The sequence below is a fragment of the Humulus lupulus genome, chromosome 2, assembly GCF_963169125.1.
Source record: "Humulus lupulus chromosome 2, drHumLupu1.1, whole genome shotgun sequence".
Taxonomy (NCBI): Eukaryota; Viridiplantae; Streptophyta; class Magnoliopsida; order Rosales; family Cannabaceae; genus Humulus; species Humulus lupulus.
Genome location: NC_084794.1, coordinates 7,336,118 through 7,359,091, shown reverse-complemented (window position 1 = coordinate 7,359,091; position 22,974 = coordinate 7,336,118). Strand labels below are relative to the sequence as shown.

The following is a 22,974-nucleotide window of genomic DNA, read 5'->3' as shown; positions in this document are numbered from 1 at the left end:
ATTGGATTGGTGTTAAAATGTTGACTTTTTAACTTTTTACTTGGTGTAACCAGTTGTGTCAACCGACTGTGTTTTTTGAGCTGACGCAGCTTAAATAAATGAGGGGTAGAAGCGTAATTTTAGGTCCAATAAACTATATAGTTGAGGGTTTTATACTAAATTTAGATAGGAGTTGAGACTTATTTACGATTGTGGACACGTAAATATTTGACTGCAGCTAAGTAACTATTATAATTGACTTACCTAAATGTATAATAAAATAACGTAACAAAAACTAAAGCTTTTTTATTTTTTTAATGCGATATATGAAATAAATAAAATGTGGTGGAAATTTTTTTATATTAATAATAACTTTTTAAATATAGGGATTACTGAATGACACACTACATTACCATTTAGTGGTTAATTTTTGCATGGACTTTTTATTTTGCATGAATATTGAGCATATTAGTATAGGTATTAGCTACATAAGAAGTTTCATTATGCTAAGTGACTTTTGAGGGTTTGTTAAGTGAGAAAATTAAAATACAACATAATGAGAACATATATTTTAGTGTAAGTTTGTATAGTTTTTTTTTCAATTAAGTTTCAATACTTTGGTTTTTTTTTTTGAAGTCCTTTCTCTTCTAGTATTGAATGACTTCATAATCGACGTCTAATTATGTGTGACAATATTTAAAGAAAATAATACTAGTACTATAGCACTTTGCTTGTGTTTTTTTTATTGGAAACAGAGAATAGTGATAACATTTGAAGAGATAATGGTTGTAAAAATAATAACTAATGCACTCTTTTTGGTTCAGCTGAAATGCATAGTGAGATATGTGAGTTAAAGTGCACACCATATTTGGTGGCTTAGCTGATGAGGAAATTATTAAAAAAATATGAAGAACCCACGAATAGGTGTAAAGAAATGGTAGCTAGTTAAAGAGTAAAATATTAGGGTATTTTTGTCTTTTTGTACCACTAGCCTTTAATTGAAATCTAGTCATTAAACTCAAAAAGTATATACATCGGACGATCCAAATACATTGAAGGACTAAGTCCTTCAATACTAAGTGAGGGACTCCAGAAGCCCCCATATAATAAATGTGTAGATAACAGAAATTATTAGTTTTAAATATTTTTTATTTTTTTAATGTTAACTTTAACGAAATATTCTTATATTTAACAGAGTATTCTTATATTTAATTTTAATTTGTAAACACTTAAACTTAAATAAATAATTAAAATATGATATTTTTGAAATATTTTACAATGATAATTATTTAAAAATAATAAATAATTAAACAAATTAAAATATGATATTTTTTAGATATTTTACAATAATAATTATTTTAAAATAATAAATACTTAAACAAATTAAAATAGGATATTTTTGAAATATTTTACAATTATGATTATTTTAAAATAATAAAATCATACATTTTGTAACTTAAATAAAATTTAATTAAACTTAAATTCACTTATTATAATAATATCATATTAAACATATAATATAATTTACTGTGAATTAGTAATAAATTTAAATTTAAATTACACGTATAATATTTAATATTATATTAAATATATAATATATAATCTCTTGTTATCACTCTCAAATTCAAAAACCGGAACAAACATAAACTTAAAAAATATATATTTAATTAAAACAAGATATTTATTTGAAATTTATGATATTAATATAAATTTAATAAAAATGATTAATAAATTCTATAAATATAACTACAAAAACTTGCATAACACGTTACTTGTATCTAGTGTATATATATATAACCTTAACCATAACTATGTGGTTCGAGCAAGAACATAAAAATGAAAATTAAATTAGGACAGAATGCAAATGTAGCAAGTTGTTTATATCTCAGAATATCAGAACAAGACAATGAACTGAAGCTACAGTAAGATTAAGACACCACTTATCTCTACTGCTAATGAGTCCACCCTAAAAGTTTCAGAACCTAATTTTCCTGTACTGCGTCCATAGGCCATTGATTTCTTTCCTTGCATTGCTATAATAAAGTTCATAACCGTGATGAGCTTTAAACCGACAAAGTTGGGATATCTAAATGAATAGAGTAAAATAGGCATCTTATAATCCATATTATTATTCTACATAATTTCTCAGAAGGAACCAAAAAAAATAAAAGATTTCGCATGAGGATCGTGAACAAATGATCGAACCATTTCAATTAATAGACAGCAAATTATATATTAATGATAAATTAAACATTCTTCTTATTATTAATATAGTTCATTTACTCATTGATTTTCATTCATTTTCTAATGATGCTTTTTCCACTTTCCGTACTTCTTTATTAAAGAAAAAATTGAAACAGTACAGTAATGTTGAAGTGAAGTATAAATTCTCCAAAAGAAACAAAAGAACACATCGGTTAATAAATTGCAAAAGCAAATAGTAATTACTTTCGAATCTTCAACTCTCCAACATGCAATAATTAATCATTGAAAATCTTATTTTATTTAACTTCCGTTAAACTGGTTGTGTGTTTGGAAAGCTACTGTATAATTAGAATTGAGTGTAATTCGAAGTAATTATTCAAATTGGTGTGTTTGTTTGACTACGTAATTACGCAGTCATTATGTAATTTGAAGTAATTGAGGGATCTCAATTATATTATTCAATTCTCACAATCTCATAAGAATTAAGTGTAATTACTAAAAACTATCGATTTTAAATAATATTTATTACATAATATTCTTTTTCTATGTAATTACTAAGACAATACAATTTTATAAGTAATTACCATTTGACATCCAAATATTCTTTATATTTTAAATAATAGAGTAATTACTAGATTTGTACTTACTACCCTAATAATTACACGACTCTGTAATTACACTTACTTACAAACACGCCCAATATTGAGTCTAGTTCATTTCATAATAAAAATTATAGGACATATATCATATAAACATAAGTTGTTATGAAAATTTTACTTAAATATCTTCTTTTTTTTTTTTTGCCTTCTTTTAATTCTGACATCTATATATTTTGATTTCCGTTAGTGAAATAAATTTTCCCTTTCACTCAAAGACAAATTCTCTGGTAGTTGGCTAGCTGCAAAAAATGAAATTGTAACCATATTGATGATCGAGTCATATATATTTAAAGATCTAGAATTATTAGTTTACACCACAGTGAAGTAAAGTATATCCTCTTCAAAAGTGAACCTGAGACTACGCTTCATAAGGTAAGTATTTCTTCTAAAGTTTTACTTTCATTTATTTTATTAGCGAATTTCCCTCTTAATTAATGGACAGCTGTTTGCTTTTAAAGAAAAAACGGTGCCAAATTAATAGTCATTAATTAATTAGTAGTACAGTGAACTAGAATGTTAGTGAAGTTGAAGCTTCGTCTTAATTTGGTTATAATTTTTTTTCTTTTGAAAGATCAATATATTCCCTTCTTAGTCTATATAAACAGTAAGTATCTTCTTAGCATTTGCAGCCTAAAACATAAAGCCCCCACATAAGAAGACCAATTTTTGGTATGCCTTTTCATATTCTTACTTGTACGATTCATTTCTTATGTTTGCTTTAAAAGATTTTAGCAATATAGAATCTAACAGTAAATCATGTATTGTTTTTGTTTTTGTTTTTTCTCAATGGATGATGATTGAAGACTACCAAAACCAACATGGCAACATCAACAATGGATAGTGGAGGAGATCATACTATTGATATTGAATCATTGGTAAGTAGCTTAGAAAGAAGATTGTCTGCTAATCTAGTCATGTCATCAAATTTTAGCATCTTCAGAATCCCAACCATTCTCGCTAGGCATAACAAAACTTCTTATGAACCCAATGCCTTTGCCATTGGCCCTTTCCACCATAACAACCCCCTTCTGCAACCCACAGAGAGGATCAAACAAAAGTACTTGCGTGATCTTCTTTCTCGTCTTCCGAATAATCCAAATCGTCCTAATAGCCCTGACACAATGTTAATCAGAAAATTCACCAAAGCCATTAGTGACATTCACAGCGATGCTCGTGGCTACTATGCTGGAGCAATTGACATGAAAGCAAATGACTTCGTAGATATGTTGCTCCTTGATGGTTGTTTCATCATAGAACTGTTTCGTAAGAATGCATATCAATCTGATCTCATCGACAAAGAAGACCCAATATTCACCATGTCTTGCCTACTCCAGTTTCTACACCATGACCTGATATTACTCGAGAACCAAATACCTTGGCTTGTGCTTGACATTTTGTTCAACCTCACCAAAACACCCATAGACCAAAAATCCCTCGCTCAATTGGCCATGGATTTCTTTCCCAGCCTTTTGAGAAATAAAGCTCTTCGCTTGGATTCTTCTAGTGCAGACATACAAAAAAGTAGACACATTCTTGATCTGTATAGGAATTCATTGACTTCCAAATCTGGCGTGAGACAAGAAAGCAAGCACGATTGGCAGCATATACGTGCAGCTACAGGTCTGAGGGACTCGGGCATAAAGTTCGAGGTGAACACCACAGCAGAATCTGTCTTGGACATTTCATTTATCCCAAAAAGAGGTGTCATGTCGATTCCACCACTGCTTATTCAAGAAACCACAGAAACAGTGTTCCGAAACCTCATCAGTTTGGAGCAGTGCTGCCCTAACTACAAACCTATAATCACTTGTTATGCTGTTCTCTTGGACAACCTTATCGACACTAGTGCTGATATTCAAGTACTTGAGAAGAATAAGGTCATTGATAACTGGTTGAATGTTGATGATGCTACCAAATTTTTCAACAGACTCTACATTGATACTTATGTCAAGGAAAACTACTATTATGATCTTACGAGTGAAGTAAATCGTTATTGTAGAAAACATTGGCATAAGTATCAAAGAATTCTTAAGCGCGACTATTTCAAACACCCTTGGGCCTTCATTTCAGTCATTGCTGCCTGTGTCGCACTTATTCTTACCTTCTTACAAACCTTCTATGCCATTCAAGATTCATATAAAAAAGATAATTAGGCATATCATATTTTATAGAGAACGTGATCTCTTTCTTATGATTAATAAAATGCTGTTGTGCCAAGGAATGATCAATATTTACCATTTTTGTGTTTATGGTTATATTATCATGTCATTTTGTAACATCTTTATAAATATATTTTTATATATCTGTGTGAAGAATAAAATAAATTGTCTCCTTTAGATGGTTCAATTGCGTTTAGTTACTTTGATAAGGATTGTATTACTATATAGTAATTTTTTTTTGTGGGAATTACTATACTAATTATTCTTATCTAAATTTAATTTTTTTAAGCAGTGAGAACAAATTTAAAATTTTAGGCCGCACATTTATAATCCATGTTCTAGTTAATAGACATTTAGCTCATTTACTGATAATCAACGTAAGTTTTTCCTTTTAGTTAGCTATATATATATATGGAACAAATTAATTTAATTGTCGTGTATATATATATAAAGTTCATAACCATGATTTATAGATCTAGAGCAGAGAGCAAAATGGACATCTTATTAAATTTATATTTGTTGGAATTATCTTAACAACAAAACTCAAAATGATGTCACACATAAATATACATTAGCACAGTGGAATTGAATGTTTACTTAAAACAAAATGAACAACACAAAACAAAACTATGCTATCGAACACAGAAATAAACAAATGTAAAATCAATGAGCACAGATCAACGAGGAGAAGTCCACAATGTTAAAATCAACGAGAGATTTCTTTGTACATGGTCAAGTGCAATATGGGTTTTGCTTGGATTTAAAGTAGTGTAATTTATCAAGTGTAAACTGTCTCAAGTGGTAACAAACTACAATCTCTATTGTTGTTTTATAGTGCATAGAAGAACACTCCAAAATGAAACTTGTATGAGAAAAGTGAATTTCCTAAAAAACAATAATCAACCGACAGAACAAATTGCACAACAAGCATAACAAAATGGCCAACAATTAGACCAAAATAACGAGCAGAACAAACTGATCAACAATTAGACCAAAATACCCAGCTGAACACAATAGAGTTATACTAATTCAACCATAAATGACATTCCTCGAGTTTTGGGAGTTCTTGAACTCAGCTTCTTTATCATGCAGGCGGTTAACCAGCCATAAAATGTATTTCAGCTAGCATAAAATACAATTAACAAACCAGAAATCAAATGATCATAATTCAGATTGGAAATAAAGACAGAAATTAAAGAACACACACAAATTTATAGAGGTTCGAACTTCCTCCACAATAGTGGAGAGCCTAATCCTCTTTGAACTCCCTTAGGAATTCTCTTTCACTATATCAATGGCAATGTATTACAAATTGTAGACAATTACAGAATTACAGAGATTAAAAATGGTGTCAAACTTCCTTTGGATGAGTCTTGCACTGAAGAAGCACCTTCAAGACAGATTCTCTTCTTTCTTCCTCTTCTTGATTTAGTTCTTCAAAGTTCCCAGAATTTTTCTCCCTCAACCAAGTGATATACCCTCACCATACGATAATCTCTCCTCTCTCTCTATCTATGTTTTTTCTATCTCTGTATCTTATATATATAGACTTTATATATACATATATATGGGCTACCACAAATCGGTAAGCCCTTTACAAATAATAAAAATATATATATATATAGTTAATAAACTAACTTGATCAAGTCATTGCTGAAGTGTTCTTGCCCCATTGGTCTTATTTGCCATGTCATTAAAAATCAAATTGGTTTTATTTAGGACTGATTTTTCAACAAATTCCACCTCAGTACTAAATAAAACCATGTGAAAGATTCTTCCTAAGATCATTGTTCCAACCTCCAGCTGCTTTAACCTTCCTCAATACTTAGCAATTCCAAACAGTGTTGAAATTTGCTAAGTGGCACAGTCTTAGTTCCCATGTCAGCTGGATTTTCTTCACTTGGTACTTTTTCAATGTTAATTTGACCCAGTGTTATCTTTTCTCTTATGAAATGATACCTCACTTCTATGTGTTTCGTTCTATCATGAAACACAGGATTCCTGCACAAATATAGTTCACTTTGACTATCTGTGTAGACAGTAGCCTTTCCCTTGGAAAAATTCAGTTCTTCCAGCAAGCCTTGTATCCATAACCCTTCTTTTATTGCTTCAGTTGCAGCTATATACTCAGACTCAGTAGAGGATAGAGCAACCACAGGTTATATTTGTGATTTCCAGCTTACACAATTACCTGATATGAGAAATGAGTAAGCTGTAGTAGATTTTCTTGAGTCTTTATCTCCTGCAAAATCTGCATCTACATATCCTTCCACCTGAATTGTCTCCTGGTTCTTCTTAAAGCATAATCCAAGCTTTGTTGTGACATTTATGTATCTGAGTAACCACTTCATTGCAGCCCAATGCAGCTTTCCAGGATTTCCCATGTATTTGCTCAGCACACTTGCTGCATATGCTAGGTCTGGTCTAGTACAGACCATAGCATACATCACAGATCCCATGGCATTCGAGTAGGGTACTTCCTTCATTTCTTTCTTATCTTTTATCAGTTTTGGGACACTGTGTGTTTGACAACTGGAATTGACTTGATAAAGGCATTGTTGCTGGTTTAGAGCCATTCATTTGAAACTTATCAATCACCTTTTTCAAATAATCTTTCTGACCAAGGAATAGCTGATTCTTACTCCTATTTCTTTGGATGTTTATTCCCAGAATTTTACTTGCAGCCCCTAGATCTTTCATGTCGAATTCAGATTTTAGAATTTTCTTCATTCCCTCAACATGTGACTTTTCCTTGCTGATCAAAAGCATATGATCAACATAAAGTAGAAGATATTCAGCTTCTGACATTTTAGTGCCTTTGTAGTATAAGCATGTGTCATACATGCTTCTCTTAAACCCGTGTTGAGTAATAAAAGCATTGAACCTTTTGTTCCACTGTCTTGGGGCCTGCTTTAATCCATATAAGGATTTCTTCAAGTGACAAACTAGATCTTGGTCTTTTCCTTTCTTGTAACCTTCAGGTTGTTCCATAAATATAGTTTCTTCTAGGTCTCCATGCAAGAAAGCAGTTGTAACATCCATTTGCTCCAATTCTAAGTCAAATTGAGCAACCAAAGACAACATAATTCTTATTGTCATATATTTCACAACAGGTGCAAAAATTTCATTGAAATCAATTCCTTCTTGTTGGCTAAAACCTTTTGCCACAAGTCTTGCCTTATATCTTGGCATATCCTCAGTTGTTAGACCTGGTTTGTGCTTATAGATCCACTTGCAGTTGATTATTCTTTTCCCTTTTGGTCTTGGAACTAGTATCCAGGTCTTATTCTTTTCCAGTGACTCCATTTCATCATCCATTGCCCTATTCCAATACTTTGCTTCTTTATTTGAAACAACTTCAGAGTATGTTTTTGGTTCAACTTTGACAAGTTCTGTTGCAGTAATGAATGCATATGCCAGCATATCTGTAAAAGCTGAGAATCCATATCTCTGAGTTGGTTTTGGAGTTCTCTTGTCTCTATCTCTGACTAGTTGATAGTCTTGGACATTTGTGATGGTCTCCTGATCTGGTTCCACCTGATCTGTGTCATCAACATGATCCTGATTTCTTGATGCTTCCACCTGATCTATATCTTGATCAGTTTCTATTCTTTCCATCTGATTTGCATCTGTTTGAATGTGACTTTCAATGTTACCTGCAGGGTTAGTCTCATTTCCTGCATTGTTATTGTTAGTAAGTTTTAAACAAGGAAATACATCTTCTTTGAATATTACATCCCTACTATTAATGGTTTTAAACCCCTTTTCATTGTTAAGCCAAATTCTGTATCCTTTAACACCTTGAGGATATCCTAGAAAAATAACTTTAATTGACCTTGGTTCTACTTTACCCTCATTTTGGTGTGCATATGCAATGCAACCAAACACTCTCAAGTTTGACAAGTCAGGAGGATTACCTGTCCATTTATGCTCAGGTGTCATGAGATTTATGGTTGTTGATGGGCTCCTATTTATCAAATAGGCTGCTGTCATCAAAGCTTCACCCAAAAATGGCTTTGCAAGACCTGAGTTGAACATCATGCACCTCACCTTATTCAGCAGAGTTCTATTCATCCTCTCTGCTACCCCATTTTGTTGGGGAGTGATCCTTACTATTCTATGTCTTTGGAGACCATTATTCCTGCAAAACTCATCAAATACTCCACAACAAAACTCAAGTCCATTGTCAGTTCTTAGTGTTTTTATTTTCCTTTCTGTTACATTTTCAATTAATAATTTCCATTGTTTAAATTTTTCAAAAGCTTGATCTTTAGTTTTCAAAAGAAACACCCAAACTTTTCTTGAAAAATCATCAACTATTGAAAGGAAATAAGAATTACCTCCATGTGTTGGTATTCTTTCTGGGCCCCATAGATCTGCATGAATGTAGTCCAAGATTCCCTTGGAACAATGCTTGCCAACACTAAAACTCAGCCTGTGTTGTTTTCCCAAAATGCAGCTTTCACAGAAATTTACTTTGCTGATTTTGTCCTTTCCAAGCAGACCTTGATCATGTATTACCTTGAGCCCTTTTTCACTGATGTGTCCTAGCCTCCTATGCCACAATATGGCATTTGAATCTTCATTACTGGCTGCTATAGATACATCTCCTGTCACTGTATTTCCAATCAAATAATACAGTCCATGTTTCTTTTCTCCTTTAATAACAACCATGGATCCCTTGCTAATCTTCATTATACCAGATTCAATCTTGTTTGTATAACTTGCATCATCAAGAGTACCAACAGAAATTAAGTTTTTAGTTAAACTAGGTACATACCTCACATCTTTGAGAATTCGAATTGTCCCATCAAACATCTTGAAATGAGCATTTCCTATTCCTGCCACATCACATGTATTGCTGTCACCAAGAACTACTCTTCCTCCACTTGTTGCCCTGAAATTTTTAAGTAATTGCTTGTTGTATGTCATGTGAAATGTGCATCCAGAATCCAATATCCAATTCTCATTTGGAATGTGAGAAGCAGCTAGTAAGACCTCTCCAGAATCATATCCATCACTATAGTTTGCTGAATCTTGAGATTCAAACTTGTTAGAGTGAGGCTGATAATTCTTCTTATACTTTTGGTTCTGATTTCTGTTTTTGTTAAAATAACAATCTCTCTTGTAATGTCCCAACTTTCCACATGTCTAACATCCTTTTCCATCCTTGTTAGAGTCTTTGTTGGAGTCTCTTGTGTTAGATCTTCCATGGTTCCTTGAATTGCTGTTGTTTCTGGTCTGATTATTTGATCTTTGTGGCTGTCTTCCTCTTGTGAAATTAACTTCACCATTTAATCTTGATAGTTTTCCACTGTTCTTCAGAGATAACTCTTTTGAATATATTGCACCAATGATTTCATCCAACACCAGGGTGTCCTTAGCATACAATATAGTGTCTCTGAATTGTTCATATTGTTGAGGCAAAGAGTTGAGAAGATAAATTGCTTGATCCTCCTCCTCAATTTTCACATTTAAACTGCAAAGATCAGAGAGAAGTTTAGTAAATTCATTTAGATTATCATCAATTGATTTACCTTCATCCATTCTAAAACCATAGAATTTTTGTTTCAAATAAACCCTGCTAGGCAATGTCTTTGTCATGAAGGTATGTTCAAGCTTCTCCCACATGGCTGCTGCTGTCTCTTCTCGAACCACTTTCCTCAAGATCTCATCTTCAAGGCTCAACACTATGGTGTTTCTTGCCTTTTTCAGAATCTCTTCCTTCTTGGATTTCTCCAATGTTGCAGACATTTTTTCTTCTCCTTTTAGAGCTTCATCCAACCCCATATTTCCAAGATGAGCTTTCATCTTTTCCCTCCATAGATAGAAGTCATTCTTGCCATTAAACTTCTCAATATCCATTTTTGTTGTTGACATCTTTCTTGATCACTTTCAATCTGAATCTTGAAGCACTTGAAGCTGTGATTCAGAACTTTAACCGAACACCTTATCTACTCTGTCAAGTCTTGGTGATTTCTTGATTGTTGCTAGCTGATGTCTCAATTTCAACCTGGCTCTGATACCAATTTGTTGGGATTAACCAACAATCTCAGCTAGCATAAAATACAATTAACAAACTAGAAATCAAATGATCATAATTCAGATTGGAAATAAAGACAGAAATTAAAGAACACACACAAATTTATAGAGGTTCGAACTTCCTCCACAATAGTGGAGAGCCTAATCCTCTTTGAACTCCCTTAGGAATTCTCTTTCACTATATCAATGGCAATGTATTACAAATTGTAGACAATTACAGAGATTAAAAATGGTGTCAAACTTTCCTTGGATGAGTCTTGAACTGAAGAAGCACCTTCAAGACAGATCCTCTTCTTTCTTCCTCTTCTTGATTTAGTTCTTCAAAGTTCCCAGAATTTTTCTCCCTCAACCAAGTGATATACCCTCACCATACGATAATCTCTCCTCTCTCTCTATCTATGCTTTTTCTATCTCTGTATCTTATATATATAGACTTTATATATACATATATATATGGGCTACCACAAATCGGTAAGCCTTTTACAAATAATAAAAAAATATATATATAGTTAATAAACTAACTTGGTCAAGTCATTGCTGAAGTGTTCTTGCCCCATTGGTCTTATTTGCCATGTCATTAAAAATCAAATTGGTTTTATTTAGGACTGATTTTTCAACAATGTCACTATACTATTTCAACCATAAATGACATACCAATCAAATCCACACATTTTAATTTAATAGTATCATGAGTTACCATTAACTAATTATAAAATATCGACTTATATGGTGTTGGACAACTTAATAACAATATTATAACAATAATGATAAATTAAACATTATTATTAGTTCACTTACTCAGTAATTTTGTAATGATCCTTTTTCCGCTATTGGTGTGTACTTTTATTAATATAATAAATAAAAGGACTCGTCAATGTACTCATTACTGCTTTACTGCCCAATGAAGTGAAGTATAGATTCTACAAAAGAGACATTAATGTTCCCAAAGCAAAACTACAAAAAGAACAAATCCGCTAATTAATTGAAAAAAAAAGCAAATGGTAATTACTACTAAAGTGAAGGCGAATTAACTCCAACAATAATTAATTAATCATAGAAGTACCTCACTTTATTCTACAGTTAAAGCTAGTTGAAAAATTGTAGTGCAGATCTAGTTCATATAATAAATAGACAAGAGAATACTCATAGTAGGAGTGAAGTAGCATTATTCCAAAGAAATCCCCTGATCAGAGAAGAGGTACTTACGTAGGTTATTTAAGTATGATTTTTCATATAATTGAGAATTTGCTACAACAATTTTTTTTTCTTTCTAATTTTCATATATCTGCTATAACTTCATAAATAAAACTTGATATAATCTATTGCATATTATAGATCATTATAATATCATAACATATTGCCCACCCATGTGTTTTGTATAATGATCATATATGCTTGTACTTTTTTTTTTTAATTTCCTCTTATAATAGCTACAAATTCCATGGCGGGTTATGGAGATCATGAAGCTATAGATGTCGAGGATTTGATACGTGACTTGCAAAGAAAGGTGTCTGTTGAAATGGCCATGCCTTCTCGGTGTAGCATCTTCAAAATCCCAACCATTCTCTCAAGACACAATCAAAATGCTTTTTCACCCAATGCATTTTCCTTTGGTCCCTTCCACCATGACAAACACGCCCTAAAACCCACAGAAAAAATCAAATCCAAGTATTTGCATGGCCTTATTTCTCGTCTTTCGTATATAGATCCCAGTAACCATATCAGTCCAGACACAACATTGAGAAATCTCACCGAAGCCATTAGAGATGTTCAGGAACAGGCTCTTGAGTATTATGCTGAGCCAATTGGTATGAGTGAGTATAAATTCTTGGAGATTTTGGTGCTTGATGGTTGCTTCATCATAGAGCTTTTGCGTAAGAAATCATATTCAAATCTCAGAGAAGAAAACGACCCAATATTCTCCATGTCTTGTATGCTCCAATTTCTACATCATGATCTCATATTGCTAGAAAACCAAATACCTTGGTTTGTGCTTGAGATTTTGTTTGACTTGACCAAAACTACATCCTTAGACACCAAGCCACTTGTTGAACTCGTCATTGATTTCTTTGGTACCATTTTCTCAACCACGCCCATGTCCATTCAACCTCTTCTTTCTCTTAACCCTAACCATGCAAGCAAACACATTCTTGATTTGTTGAGAAATTTATTGGTTTCGAATTCTAATAAAAGAAAACAAAAAAGTTTAGCATGGAAGCCTATGCTTTCAGCTGAGCAACTCAAAGACTCTGGAATCCAATTCCGGAAGGACTTGGCATCAGAATCCGTTTTGGACATTAAATTCTGTAAGAATAAAGGAATCTTGTCAATTCCAACTCTCCTGGTTCAAGAGACCACAAAAACTGTGTTCCGAAACCTCATCAGCTTGGAGCAGTGTTGCCCTAATTATGAGCCCATAGTCACTTCTTATGCTGTTCTCTTAGACAACCTCATCAATACTAACACAGATCTTCAAATACTTATCAAGAGTGGAGCCATTATTAGCTAGTTGAATGTTGAAGATGGCACCAGATTCTTCAACAGACTCTACCTTGACACTTACGTCAAGGAAAACTATTATCTTCAGCTTACAAATTGTTGGAGCAACAATTTGTCTTTCTATTTATGGAGGTAAAGACCCGACAATGTTTGGCGACCTGCTTCTTTTCCGGTGATGAAATCTGCCTTTGACTCGTCGGGATTTCCTGCAAGAAAGACACTCCGATGCTTAAGTCAGTTCAAAGTTCGATCCCTTTTTCCTTCTCAAAATCTCATATTTATAGGATGAAATATACAAAACAGTTAGTTGGTTCAAGTGGACCCTGAAAATGAGGAAGGAGAATAACTAAATTTCCCTCCAAAATACCAACTTTTAAGATGTCTCGCTCAGAGGTCAGAGGCGCGGATTGCCTCTGACCTACTGCTTCTGCCTTTGGAACATCTCTTTGTCTAAACGCTCCGTTTTGAATATTTGACAAATGAGGCAAGTGTTTTCGGGCCGAACATTTTGGGCCCAACAGATGCCCCCTGGCCCAAGCTTTGGACAGATGTGGTATGTTAATCTGTTAGAATCTTGGGCCGACTCTTCAACACCAAAAGGTTCGCCTAAAGCCGTCGTTCTCCGTAAACCGAGGCAATCCGTAGGTACATGATCATTTGATTACCTGACAGGTTATACTTAATGCATACACAGGTACCGAGTAACACGTTTGGTTCAAAATTTCACCTCTCATTTAAATAGTTTTTGTTTCAAAATAATTCTCATTCAAATTTCCAAACTTTGTTCCATCTTCCAGAGAGAAGCTTCAAAGAAAACCCTAGAGATTTTCTCCATCTCAAACCTTCGTCAATCATCCCATTCGGTGTGACAATGTCTTCTCGTTCATCTCCCGACCCTACGGATCGTGATGGATACAAAAATGCGTTCGAACGCATGCGCAAATCGTTCGACATTCCAGACAATGTGACGGTGAGGATGCTCTCGGAGGCCGAGCTTCGAGAATGGCGATTTAAGGACGTAGTGAAGCCTACTGAGATAGTCATGAGCTTGAGACATATCGAATGGCTCCGCTTCCCTCTCCCGGCGCTGCTTGTTTAGATAATTTCAAACTCCGGGGCTCACATTTCGCAATTTCTTCCAAATGCCATTCAATCTATAGTCGGGGCCCAGATGATAGGGAGCCTTAGGAATGTCAATATTCAATCGGACGACATTTACGCGTGCTTCACCAAGTCTACGAACAAGGTGATAGAGGGAAAGCCTTGGAAAACTTTCTACCTCTCTCCCAAAAAGGATCGGACAATGTTCACCGATTTCGATAGCTCCCATCGAAATTGGGATAAATACTTCTTTGCTGTTGGAGGGGCATGGTACCCTGAGTACGTGCCCCAGGAAATTTTTCCTCTGGCCAGGGTGTTTATAAAAGGTGAGTCATGATTTTCATTAATTTTAATGTGCATTAATCGTATCTGGATGATTGTCGAGTATTTTAACTCTTTGTACTGCTGCTTTGGTTTTTCGTACCAGATTTTTCTTGGCCTCAGGTCAGCATGAGTTCTGAGCGACAGAGCAAGCTGACAGAGAAGGGGCTTCTTCACGAATCTAAGGAGAATGCCATTAGTATCAGGGGTGTACTGAACTCCTACTGTATGCAGATTATGACTCGGCTCTGCTTCGTGGATCGAGTCGACCCTGGAGCTGTGAGGGTTAGATCGCAGAAGGGTGACATGGCCCTAGGTAAGATTACTGCGGCATGCGCGAAGCAGTTGGGAGCTTTCCTGAAGAAATCTCCTCCTACTCCTTCAACTCTGTCACTGACGAAAGCTGAGTTCGAAAGGGCGTGCACTGAAACCTTCAACGCGTGTGCCAAGCGTCAAGGGGTCCCAGAGGGTAAAAAGAAGGAGGGTTCTGGCCTGGCTATAGAGTCTTCCCCTGACAAGTCCGGACTATCGCGCAGGTCTTCTCGCATCCAAGGGTGGTCGTCCACGCCTTCTGACGCTCTGCAAATCAAGCCTCTTCAGCAAGTGCCTTTGCCTACAGACGCCTTGGGAAAAAGAAAAGAGCGTGAGGAGTCCTCTTCCGAAGATTCAGACGACGGGAAGTGCATTTCGTCGAAGCTTCGGATCCCGAAAGGCTCTGTCCCCACTCCTCAAGGATCTGCTCTAGCAATCCCCAAACTTTCCCCTGGTAAATTGCCAACAGGTCAGGCCCTCTCGTTGTGCAAAAAGCCACGGGGATTTACCCCTGCTGGGCATTTACCTTCTGTTACTTCTGCAACTGGATCTTTCTTGGTAGCGGGCTCAGAAGGGGTGGCTCATGTAGAGGGCGCTTCCTCTTCTCCTTCCAAATTACCAGAAGAGGCAACTGGAGACGGAGTGCAAGATGGCTTACCGATGGAGGTGAAGTCGCCTGCTGTCTGCGCGAAGCTGTCAGAGGCATTGACCTCTGCTTCTGATTTAGCTGTAGGGTCTGCCGTTGGCCATAAACGTGGCTCAGAGGGCAGGCGCCCTTCCTCTGCCTCTTGTAAAAACAAGCTTCTAGAGGATGCTTTCGGGGAGGGTTTTGGATCTGCGGATATCATTTCTCTGCCAGTTGAGGCAAGTAAGGTCGTTGGGCCCGAAACTTTCCCTGGGGGCCAGGAATCAGGGGCTGTCAAAGTAACAAGTGTTGACAGTCTCTGTGTTGACGTTTCTTCATTGCTGCCTACCACTTCTGAGTTTCATCCAGGAGATGTCACTGCTGTGTCCCCGAAGGGTACTAACACTTTTGAATCTCCTAGCGCTTTCTTGGAGCAGCTCACGTCTTCTGCCGTGCAGACGCCAGTGTACTTCCCTAGTGATTTGAGTGAGGATGATAGCTTGTTTGTACGTCCTTTGAAGACACATTCTTCTAGCGCGGGGACAGGTGCGTTGGCGTCTGATAGCATTACGGTATCGACGTTAGCAGAAGGTGAGAAGCCAGTTGCCCCCGTTGCTTCTGCGGCTGCATCTGCAGGGGGAGAAGCAAGTGACAGAACAGGAGTAATGTCGGAGTATGGCCCCTCTGCATCTAACGAAGTCATGGAAGAAATGATACGCATAAGCAGACCCCATCTACCTACAGAAGCAATTGGACCTTTAAGTGGACAAGGCGATTTGTTGCAGCAAGTATCAGACCATATCTGGATGGTTAGTTAATTAAAAAATTAGGCTCTTTTCGCATTTTGTTATATGTGTGTAATGTTATTTGTAATGGGCATAATCGATTTGTCACAGAGCTATGTATGTGCTTCGGCTGCAAGGCGAGAGTATGCGGCGGCTATGGAGAATGGAGCCAAATTGGCAGAGCAGATGGCGAAAGTAGAAGAGGAGCGGTCAGGGAGAAAGATGGCTGAGGCGAATCGAGATGTGCTGGTGGAGGCCATCAAGAGGCTAGAAACAGAGTTGGCAGAGGCGAAAAAGAGGGTGGCCGCCACGGAGGAGAAGCTGGTAAGCACTGTCGGGCTTGAAGTAGAGCGAGACAAACTGAAAGCTGACTTGGTGGATATGACCAATAAGTGGATGGAAAAAAGCCAATTCTGCGTTCAGCATGAAGCCCGCATGGAGAAGCTTAGCAGTATGATGAGCGACCTTGAAGAAGATATTGTGTCGTTGCAGTTTGATAAGGAGACCTTAGAGAAAGAGAAAAAAGAGCTGGAGCAAAGGGCGAACAGTCTTGAGGCCAGCGCAGCAGTGGCCAAGAAGCAGAAGTTAGAAACTGAACTTCTGTTTGGGAAGAAGTTGAAGGAAGCAGAAGAGGTACGTGACTCATCTTTTGTTATTGATGCATTAGAAAATTAATGGGCCCATAAAACACGTGTGTTGAGTCCGTGATGTTCTTTGTTTTTGCAGAGGGCAGCAGAGGCAGCTGTTGAAGCCACTAGGCAGCGTATTCGAGATCGAGAGATCACCGAACGCAAGCTTGCGAGAGTGGCAGAGGTGGATACTGCCAAGTATCTGGATTTGGCATTACGTAATAAGAAGCAGACCCCAGAGGAGAAATGGGCAAAATTGGAGATGTATTGTAAGAACGTTGACGTAAAGATAGGAGAGTATGACGTCGACAAGTATTTGAATGAGCTTGGGGATTTGCAGATTTCTTATCCGTCGTGTCATCTGGAGAAGTTGAAGCTGAGGGGCGATACGCTGGGATCGATGTATAATGCCAACGGGGAAGCTGCTGAAGATAGTGTTGCCAACGTGGCTTCTGATAAAAAAGTATCAGGTTCTGCCTCTGTAGCTGAGGGCAAGTCAGAGGGTGAAAGAGGTGCCGTAGAATAAACGACTCACTTTTGTTTTGTTAACTTTTTTCATTAACTTCTGTAAATAAATTCTTTAGGCTCTCCAGGCCGTTAGTTTGTAATTGATTGTAATAGAACACATTGTTAATACAAGTAGAACTTTGTTTCCTGTTAGTTGCCTTGGTGTGTGTACTGTATGAGTTTGTTGTCGTTTAGGGCTTAATTGAATGCGTGTTGACAGGCGTATGTCGTATGACGTACTTGGATCAGGAGCTTCATAGATCCTTTAGGCCTTTGTGTGCGAAATACAGCGAAAGATTATACAGATGGTGGGAGAGGATGTCCAGTTAAGTGTTGTATGATTGTTCCATCTTTGTGTTTTGGTGATGGGTTGGGGCTGACAACATTTTCGTTGCAGGTGAGCACCGTGAGTGGACGAAGGCTCCCTTTTTAAGGAGAATCTTTGACAACCCACAGTGGCTTTACTCAACGTGGGCTCTGGAAGAGCTTATCAGAAGTGGCATCCCGTACTATATATCTTGTGAACGCTACGGGTTAGGCTATCCGATGCTAGAGAGTGCGATGGCAGAGTACATACGTCGTATCGAATGGGATTAATTATGGACAAGAGAATAGAGCAATTATGAAGTCAGGGATGGATATTGCCATTAATGTAATATAACTTATAAATAACAACTTCTGATTTATTTCTATTTTTTGAGTGTATATCGACTTTTGATTCCATGGTTAGCATTTTTCAATTGAAGTTACTGTACAAATATTGAGAGAGGAATTGAGTAAATGTGTGTGTGCCCGCACTTAGCATCTGTTAATTTAAGTTGCTGTGATAACTGTGTCTTACTCCCGCGATGTGAGCAATATTGCTGGGTGGTGCACCTCCTTATGCATGTGTAGTAGTTGTAGTGGTCTTGTTCGGGTCTGGTCATGCCCCTGGGGATGGAAACTTTCCCATTAGATCAGAGGGGTTGACATGATCCGGACCGAGTGCGGAGGTCATAGCGTAGAGCAGGGCACCGAAGCAGATGCAAAAAGGTCAAGATTGTGGGGCCGGTATCTTTCCAGTGCACTCATACTGTGTAGTGTGGTGGGGGGAGCTTGGGCTTCCGTGCATCCTGTCAGAGGCACTCATTGTGCAGGATATGGGTGCGACTGCGGGAGAAGTTCCTCCCGGCCTTGGATTGCCAAACCAGTTGGTGTATATTGGAGAGGAATCCGAAGCATGACAGCAGGTGGTTCTGCTGTGATAGTCAGGGCAGATTAGACGGCTGGAGGCGCTCCTCTTATGCGGGTAAGAGAGTAGGGTTTGCAGTGCACCTCCGTTGGTCGGCCAGATCAGCATAGTTAAGGCAGATTAGACTGCAAATGGCTGGCCGTAGCTCCCTGTGAGCTTAGTCAAGTCAAATTAGAATGCGGTACAAAATCCAGTGAAGCGTGCACGCAGAAGCGGTAGGATCTTGTACATATGCTGTGTGTAGTGGCCTTGTTGCCATGAACTGTTGAGATTCAGTCTGGTTCCAACGTGCAGGGTGCGAACCTTGCTTTTTTGTATCATCGCTTTTTGTTTATTGAAGCGTAGGCATGTGTTTTGAGATGTAAGTCATGCGGTGTATGTGGTGGCAACTTTATGCATTAGATGATTGTTTATTTATAGCCATTGTGGTAGGTGGTTTTTGAGTACATGTGATTAACGTTTCAAAGTTAGGTGAGGATATAATTGAGGAACCCTCTTGAGTAAAAAGTGAATTACCACGTGTCGGACTTGGTGTAATGTGGTTGAAAATAACGTCAAGGAATTGAATACATAAGAAAAATTTAAAAGCATGCGAAAAAATGGAAAGTTGTTGTATTACTTTTGAATTGCACAGTACAGCTATTAGCAATAGTATTGCTTTAAAGACATTGAATTCCAAGTACGGGGTAAGATTTTCCCACTACGTACATTCTTTAGAGTGTAAGACCCTCTGCCTAATACTTTGATGATTTGGAAAGGCCCTTCCCAGTTAGGCTCTAGCTTCTTTTTGTTGCCAGTGACCTTACGCAGAACCCAATCTCCTTCTTGAAATGTGCGTAAGTGGACCCTTTTGTTGTAGTAGCGTTCTTCTACCTTCTGATAATTTTCCAGTCTCATTTGGGCCATTGTACGTGTTTCTTCTAGAAGGTCTAGGTTGTGTAGTAATTGAATGGTGTTCGTTGTTGCGTCAGATGCAATCTCTGTCCGAAGTGTAGGCAGACCGACTTCTGTTGGGATGATAGCTTCTGTTCCATAAACCATGGCGTAGGGAGACTCCCCCGTGGAGGATCGTTTTGTTGTTCTGTAAGCCCATAACACTTTCGGTAATTCTTCTACCCATGCTCCTTTTTTGTCTTCCAAATTTTTCTTAATGTTGGCAAAGATGACTTTGTTGGAAGCCTCTGCTTGACCATTGCCTTGTGGATAAGTAACAGAGGCGAAGCTTAGCTTGATCTTGTACGTGTCGCATAGTTCTTGTACCTTTGCATTTTGGAACGGAGTGCCGTTGTCGACGACTATCTCCCAGGGTATTCCAAATTGACATATAATATGCTTCCAGATGAAGGACATAGTGTCTGTTTTGCTGACCGTGACGTACGCCTCTGCCACAACCCATTTTGTGAAGTAATCAGTGGCTACAAGAGCATATCGTTTTCCACCAACGGCCTTAGGAAGTTCACCTACTACGTCCATTCCCCATTTTGCAAAAGGCCATGGTGCAACAATGGAGTGTAGGGTTTGAGCAGGTTGATGGATGGTGGGTGCAAATCGTTGGCATTTGTCACATTTTTTAGCATAATCTCGTGCTTCTGTCATCATGTACGGCCAGTAATGTCCTACTGTAAGCGCTTTGTGTGCCAAGCTTTGTCCCCCTGTGTGATTTCCGCATGCCCCCTCATGTATTTCTTCTAACAATTTTTTAGCTTCTGACGGGCGCAAACATCGCAGATATGGGCCATTGAAGGATTTTCGGTACAACGTGCCATGGATCATGGAATAGCGTTGTGCCCGAAGGCCCAGAAGTTTTGCATCTTTCGGATTAGGTGGGAGCTCGGAGGTGGTCAAGTACTTGATGATCGGATCTATCCAGCATTCAGGTTCGGATGAGGTGGAATAGACTTCCATATCTTTGCTTGATCGGCTTATAGATATGGAGGATTGGCGTGTGCACCCTCCCGCAGAAGCTAGTTTGGCAAGGGCATCGGCCTTCTGATTTTGCTCCCGAGGTACTCGTGTGAGGTCGAACTGGCGAAAATGCGACCGTAAAACGGTTGCCTTCTGTTGGAGGCTAGCCAGATGGGGTGCTTTGGTATCGAAATTTCCAGCCACTTGCTCTATCATAAGCTGCGAGTCGCCTCTGACATTTAGACGCTGGATTCCCATTTCACGTGCGAGTTCCAAACCATAGATTAGTGCCTCATATTCTGCTTCATTATTTGTCGTGGGTTGCTCTAAACGAATGGCTTCTTCGATTTTGAGGCCCGAGGGAGCTTCTAATACGACGCCAATACCAGCCCCTTGGGAATTGGATGCTCCGTCAGTGTGCATTGTCCACAACCATTGATCTTCTGATTCTAGTAATTCTGGCAGGGCATCAGGAGTGAACGACTGAATTTCAACCAGGAAGTCAGCGAGTACCTGCCCCTTTTTAGCTTTTCGCGGCAAAAACTGAATATCGTATGTCCCAAGCTCAATGGCCCATTTAGATAATCTTCCAGAAAGGTCGGACTTACTCAGTACCTGCTTTAATGGATAGTCCGTATATACGATGATTGTGTGGCTTTCAAAGTATTGTCGTAACTTCTTCTTGGCCGTGAGGAGTGCGATTGCCAATTTTTCCATCATACTGTATCGGGTTTCAGCATCTAACAACATCTTGCTGCAGTAGAACACTGGCCTCTGACGATTGACTTCTTCTCGAAAAAGAACGGAACTTACAGCGAATTGTGAGACAGACAAATATAAGAATAAATCTTCATTAGCAATAGGAGAGCTCAATATAGGTGGAGAGCTCAAATAAGTCTTCAACTCGTCCAATGCTTTTTGTTGTTCTGGTCCCCAGGTGGTGTTGGTAGACTTCTTTATGCACTGCAAGAAGGGTTGGCAGCGGTCTGACATTCGTGATATGAATCGACTTAATGCTACTATTTTGCCGGTTAGAGCCTGTATGTCTCGGATGGTTCGGGGTTCCTTAATTTCTGAGAGGGACACAATTTGAGTTGGGTTCGCCTCGATGCCCCTCTGACTGACGATGTATCCCAAGAACTGTCTGGAGGATACCCCAAAGACACATTTTGTGGGGTTTAACTTCATTTTATAAGCATCAAGGATGTCGAAACATTCCGTCAAGTCGTCTATATGTGAAGAGCTTTGTTTGGACTTGATGACCATATCATCAATATAAACCTCCATATTTCTCTCGAGTAATGAGGAAAATAGCTTGTGCATCAACCTCTGATATGTCGCGCCTGCATTCTTTAGACCGAAGGGCATAACTTTGTAGCAGTATAAACCATCTTCTGTTATGAATGATGTATGAATCCTATCCTCTGATTTCATGGGGATCTGATTGTAGCCAGAATAGGCATCGAGGAAGCTCATCCTTTCATATCCTGCCGTGGCGTCTATCATCTGATCGATCTTTGGTAGAGGGTAGCTATCTTTGGGACAGGCTTTGTTTAGATTTGTGTAGTCTATGCATACTCTCTTTTTCCCATTCTTCTTTGGGACCACGACGGGGTTGGCAAGCCAACTGGGGTATAAACATTCTTCGATTTCCCCCGTGCTCAGGAGCCGTTGGACTTCCTCTTGTATGACTTGATTGACTTCTGGAGCGAATCTCCTCTGCTTCTGCTTGACGGGTGGGAAGTAGTTGGAGATATTCAAGCTGTGGCTCATAACAGAAGGGTCTATTCCGGGTATGTCGTGTGGCGTCCAGGCAAAAGTTCTCATTCTGGTTTGGAGAAATCGTACGAGGGTCTGCCTCTCATCTTGTGAGAGCTTGGTACTTACCAGGACCGTTTTTGAAGGGTCATCATCATCCAGAACCACTTGTTCTAAGGTATCTAGTGTAACTTGGGGTTTTTCTTGATCTTCTGCTAGATTGATTCCTTTTAGGCATGCTGGTAGGTACTGCTGTA

At 38.0% G+C, this 22,974-nt stretch overlaps 3 protein-coding genes across 3 annotated transcripts; 2 read left to right on the top strand and 1 right to left on the bottom strand.

Moving 5' to 3' along the window:
* Nucleotides 1–3,385: 3,385 nt before the first annotated feature.
* Nucleotides 3,386–5,179, top strand: LOC133817100 (UPF0481 protein At3g47200-like). The gene is made up of 2 exons (XM_062249493.1): nt 3,386–3,512; nt 3,647–5,179. Exon 2 carries the CDS (start codon nt 3,662–3,664, stop codon nt 4,994–4,996), a length of 1,335 nt encoding a protein of 444 aa, XP_062105477.1. The 5' UTR covers nt 3,386–3,512; nt 3,647–3,661; the 3' UTR covers nt 4,997–5,179.
* A 7,306-nt stretch (nt 5,180–12,485) lies between these two features.
* On the top strand, nt 12,486–13,553 carry LOC133813872 (UPF0481 protein At3g47200-like). The gene has a single exon (XM_062246907.1). It carries the CDS (start codon nt 12,486–12,488, stop codon nt 13,551–13,553), a length of 1,068 nt encoding a protein of 355 aa, XP_062102891.1.
* A 6,116-nt stretch (nt 13,554–19,669) lies between these two features.
* Nucleotides 19,670–22,786, bottom strand: LOC133813871 (uncharacterized). The gene is made up of 2 exons (XM_062246906.1): nt 19,856–22,786; nt 19,670–19,693 (listed from the first exon to the last, which is right to left on the bottom strand). Exons 1-2 carry the CDS (start codon nt 22,784–22,786, stop codon nt 19,670–19,672), a joined length of 2,955 nt encoding a protein of 984 aa, XP_062102890.1.
* Between the last annotated feature and the right edge of the window lie 188 nt (nt 22,787–22,974).

Bases quoted from the DNA above. Each gene is read 5' to 3' on its own strand.
- LOC133813871 (XM_062246906.1), bottom strand. From the start codon at position 22,786: ATGAGAACTTTTGCCTGGACGCCACACGACATACCCGGAATAGACCCT. The intron at 19,694-19,855 runs GTCACTGGCAAC...TATTGCTAATAG, and splicing joins GAGATTGGGTTCTGCGTAAG to CTGTACTGTGCAATTCAAAA.
- LOC133817100 (XM_062249493.1), top strand. From the start codon at position 3,662: ATGGCAACATCAACAATGGATAGTGGAGGAGATCATACTATTGATATT.
- LOC133813872 (XM_062246907.1), top strand. From the start codon at position 12,486: ATGGCGGGTTATGGAGATCATGAAGCTATAGATGTCGAGGATTTGATA.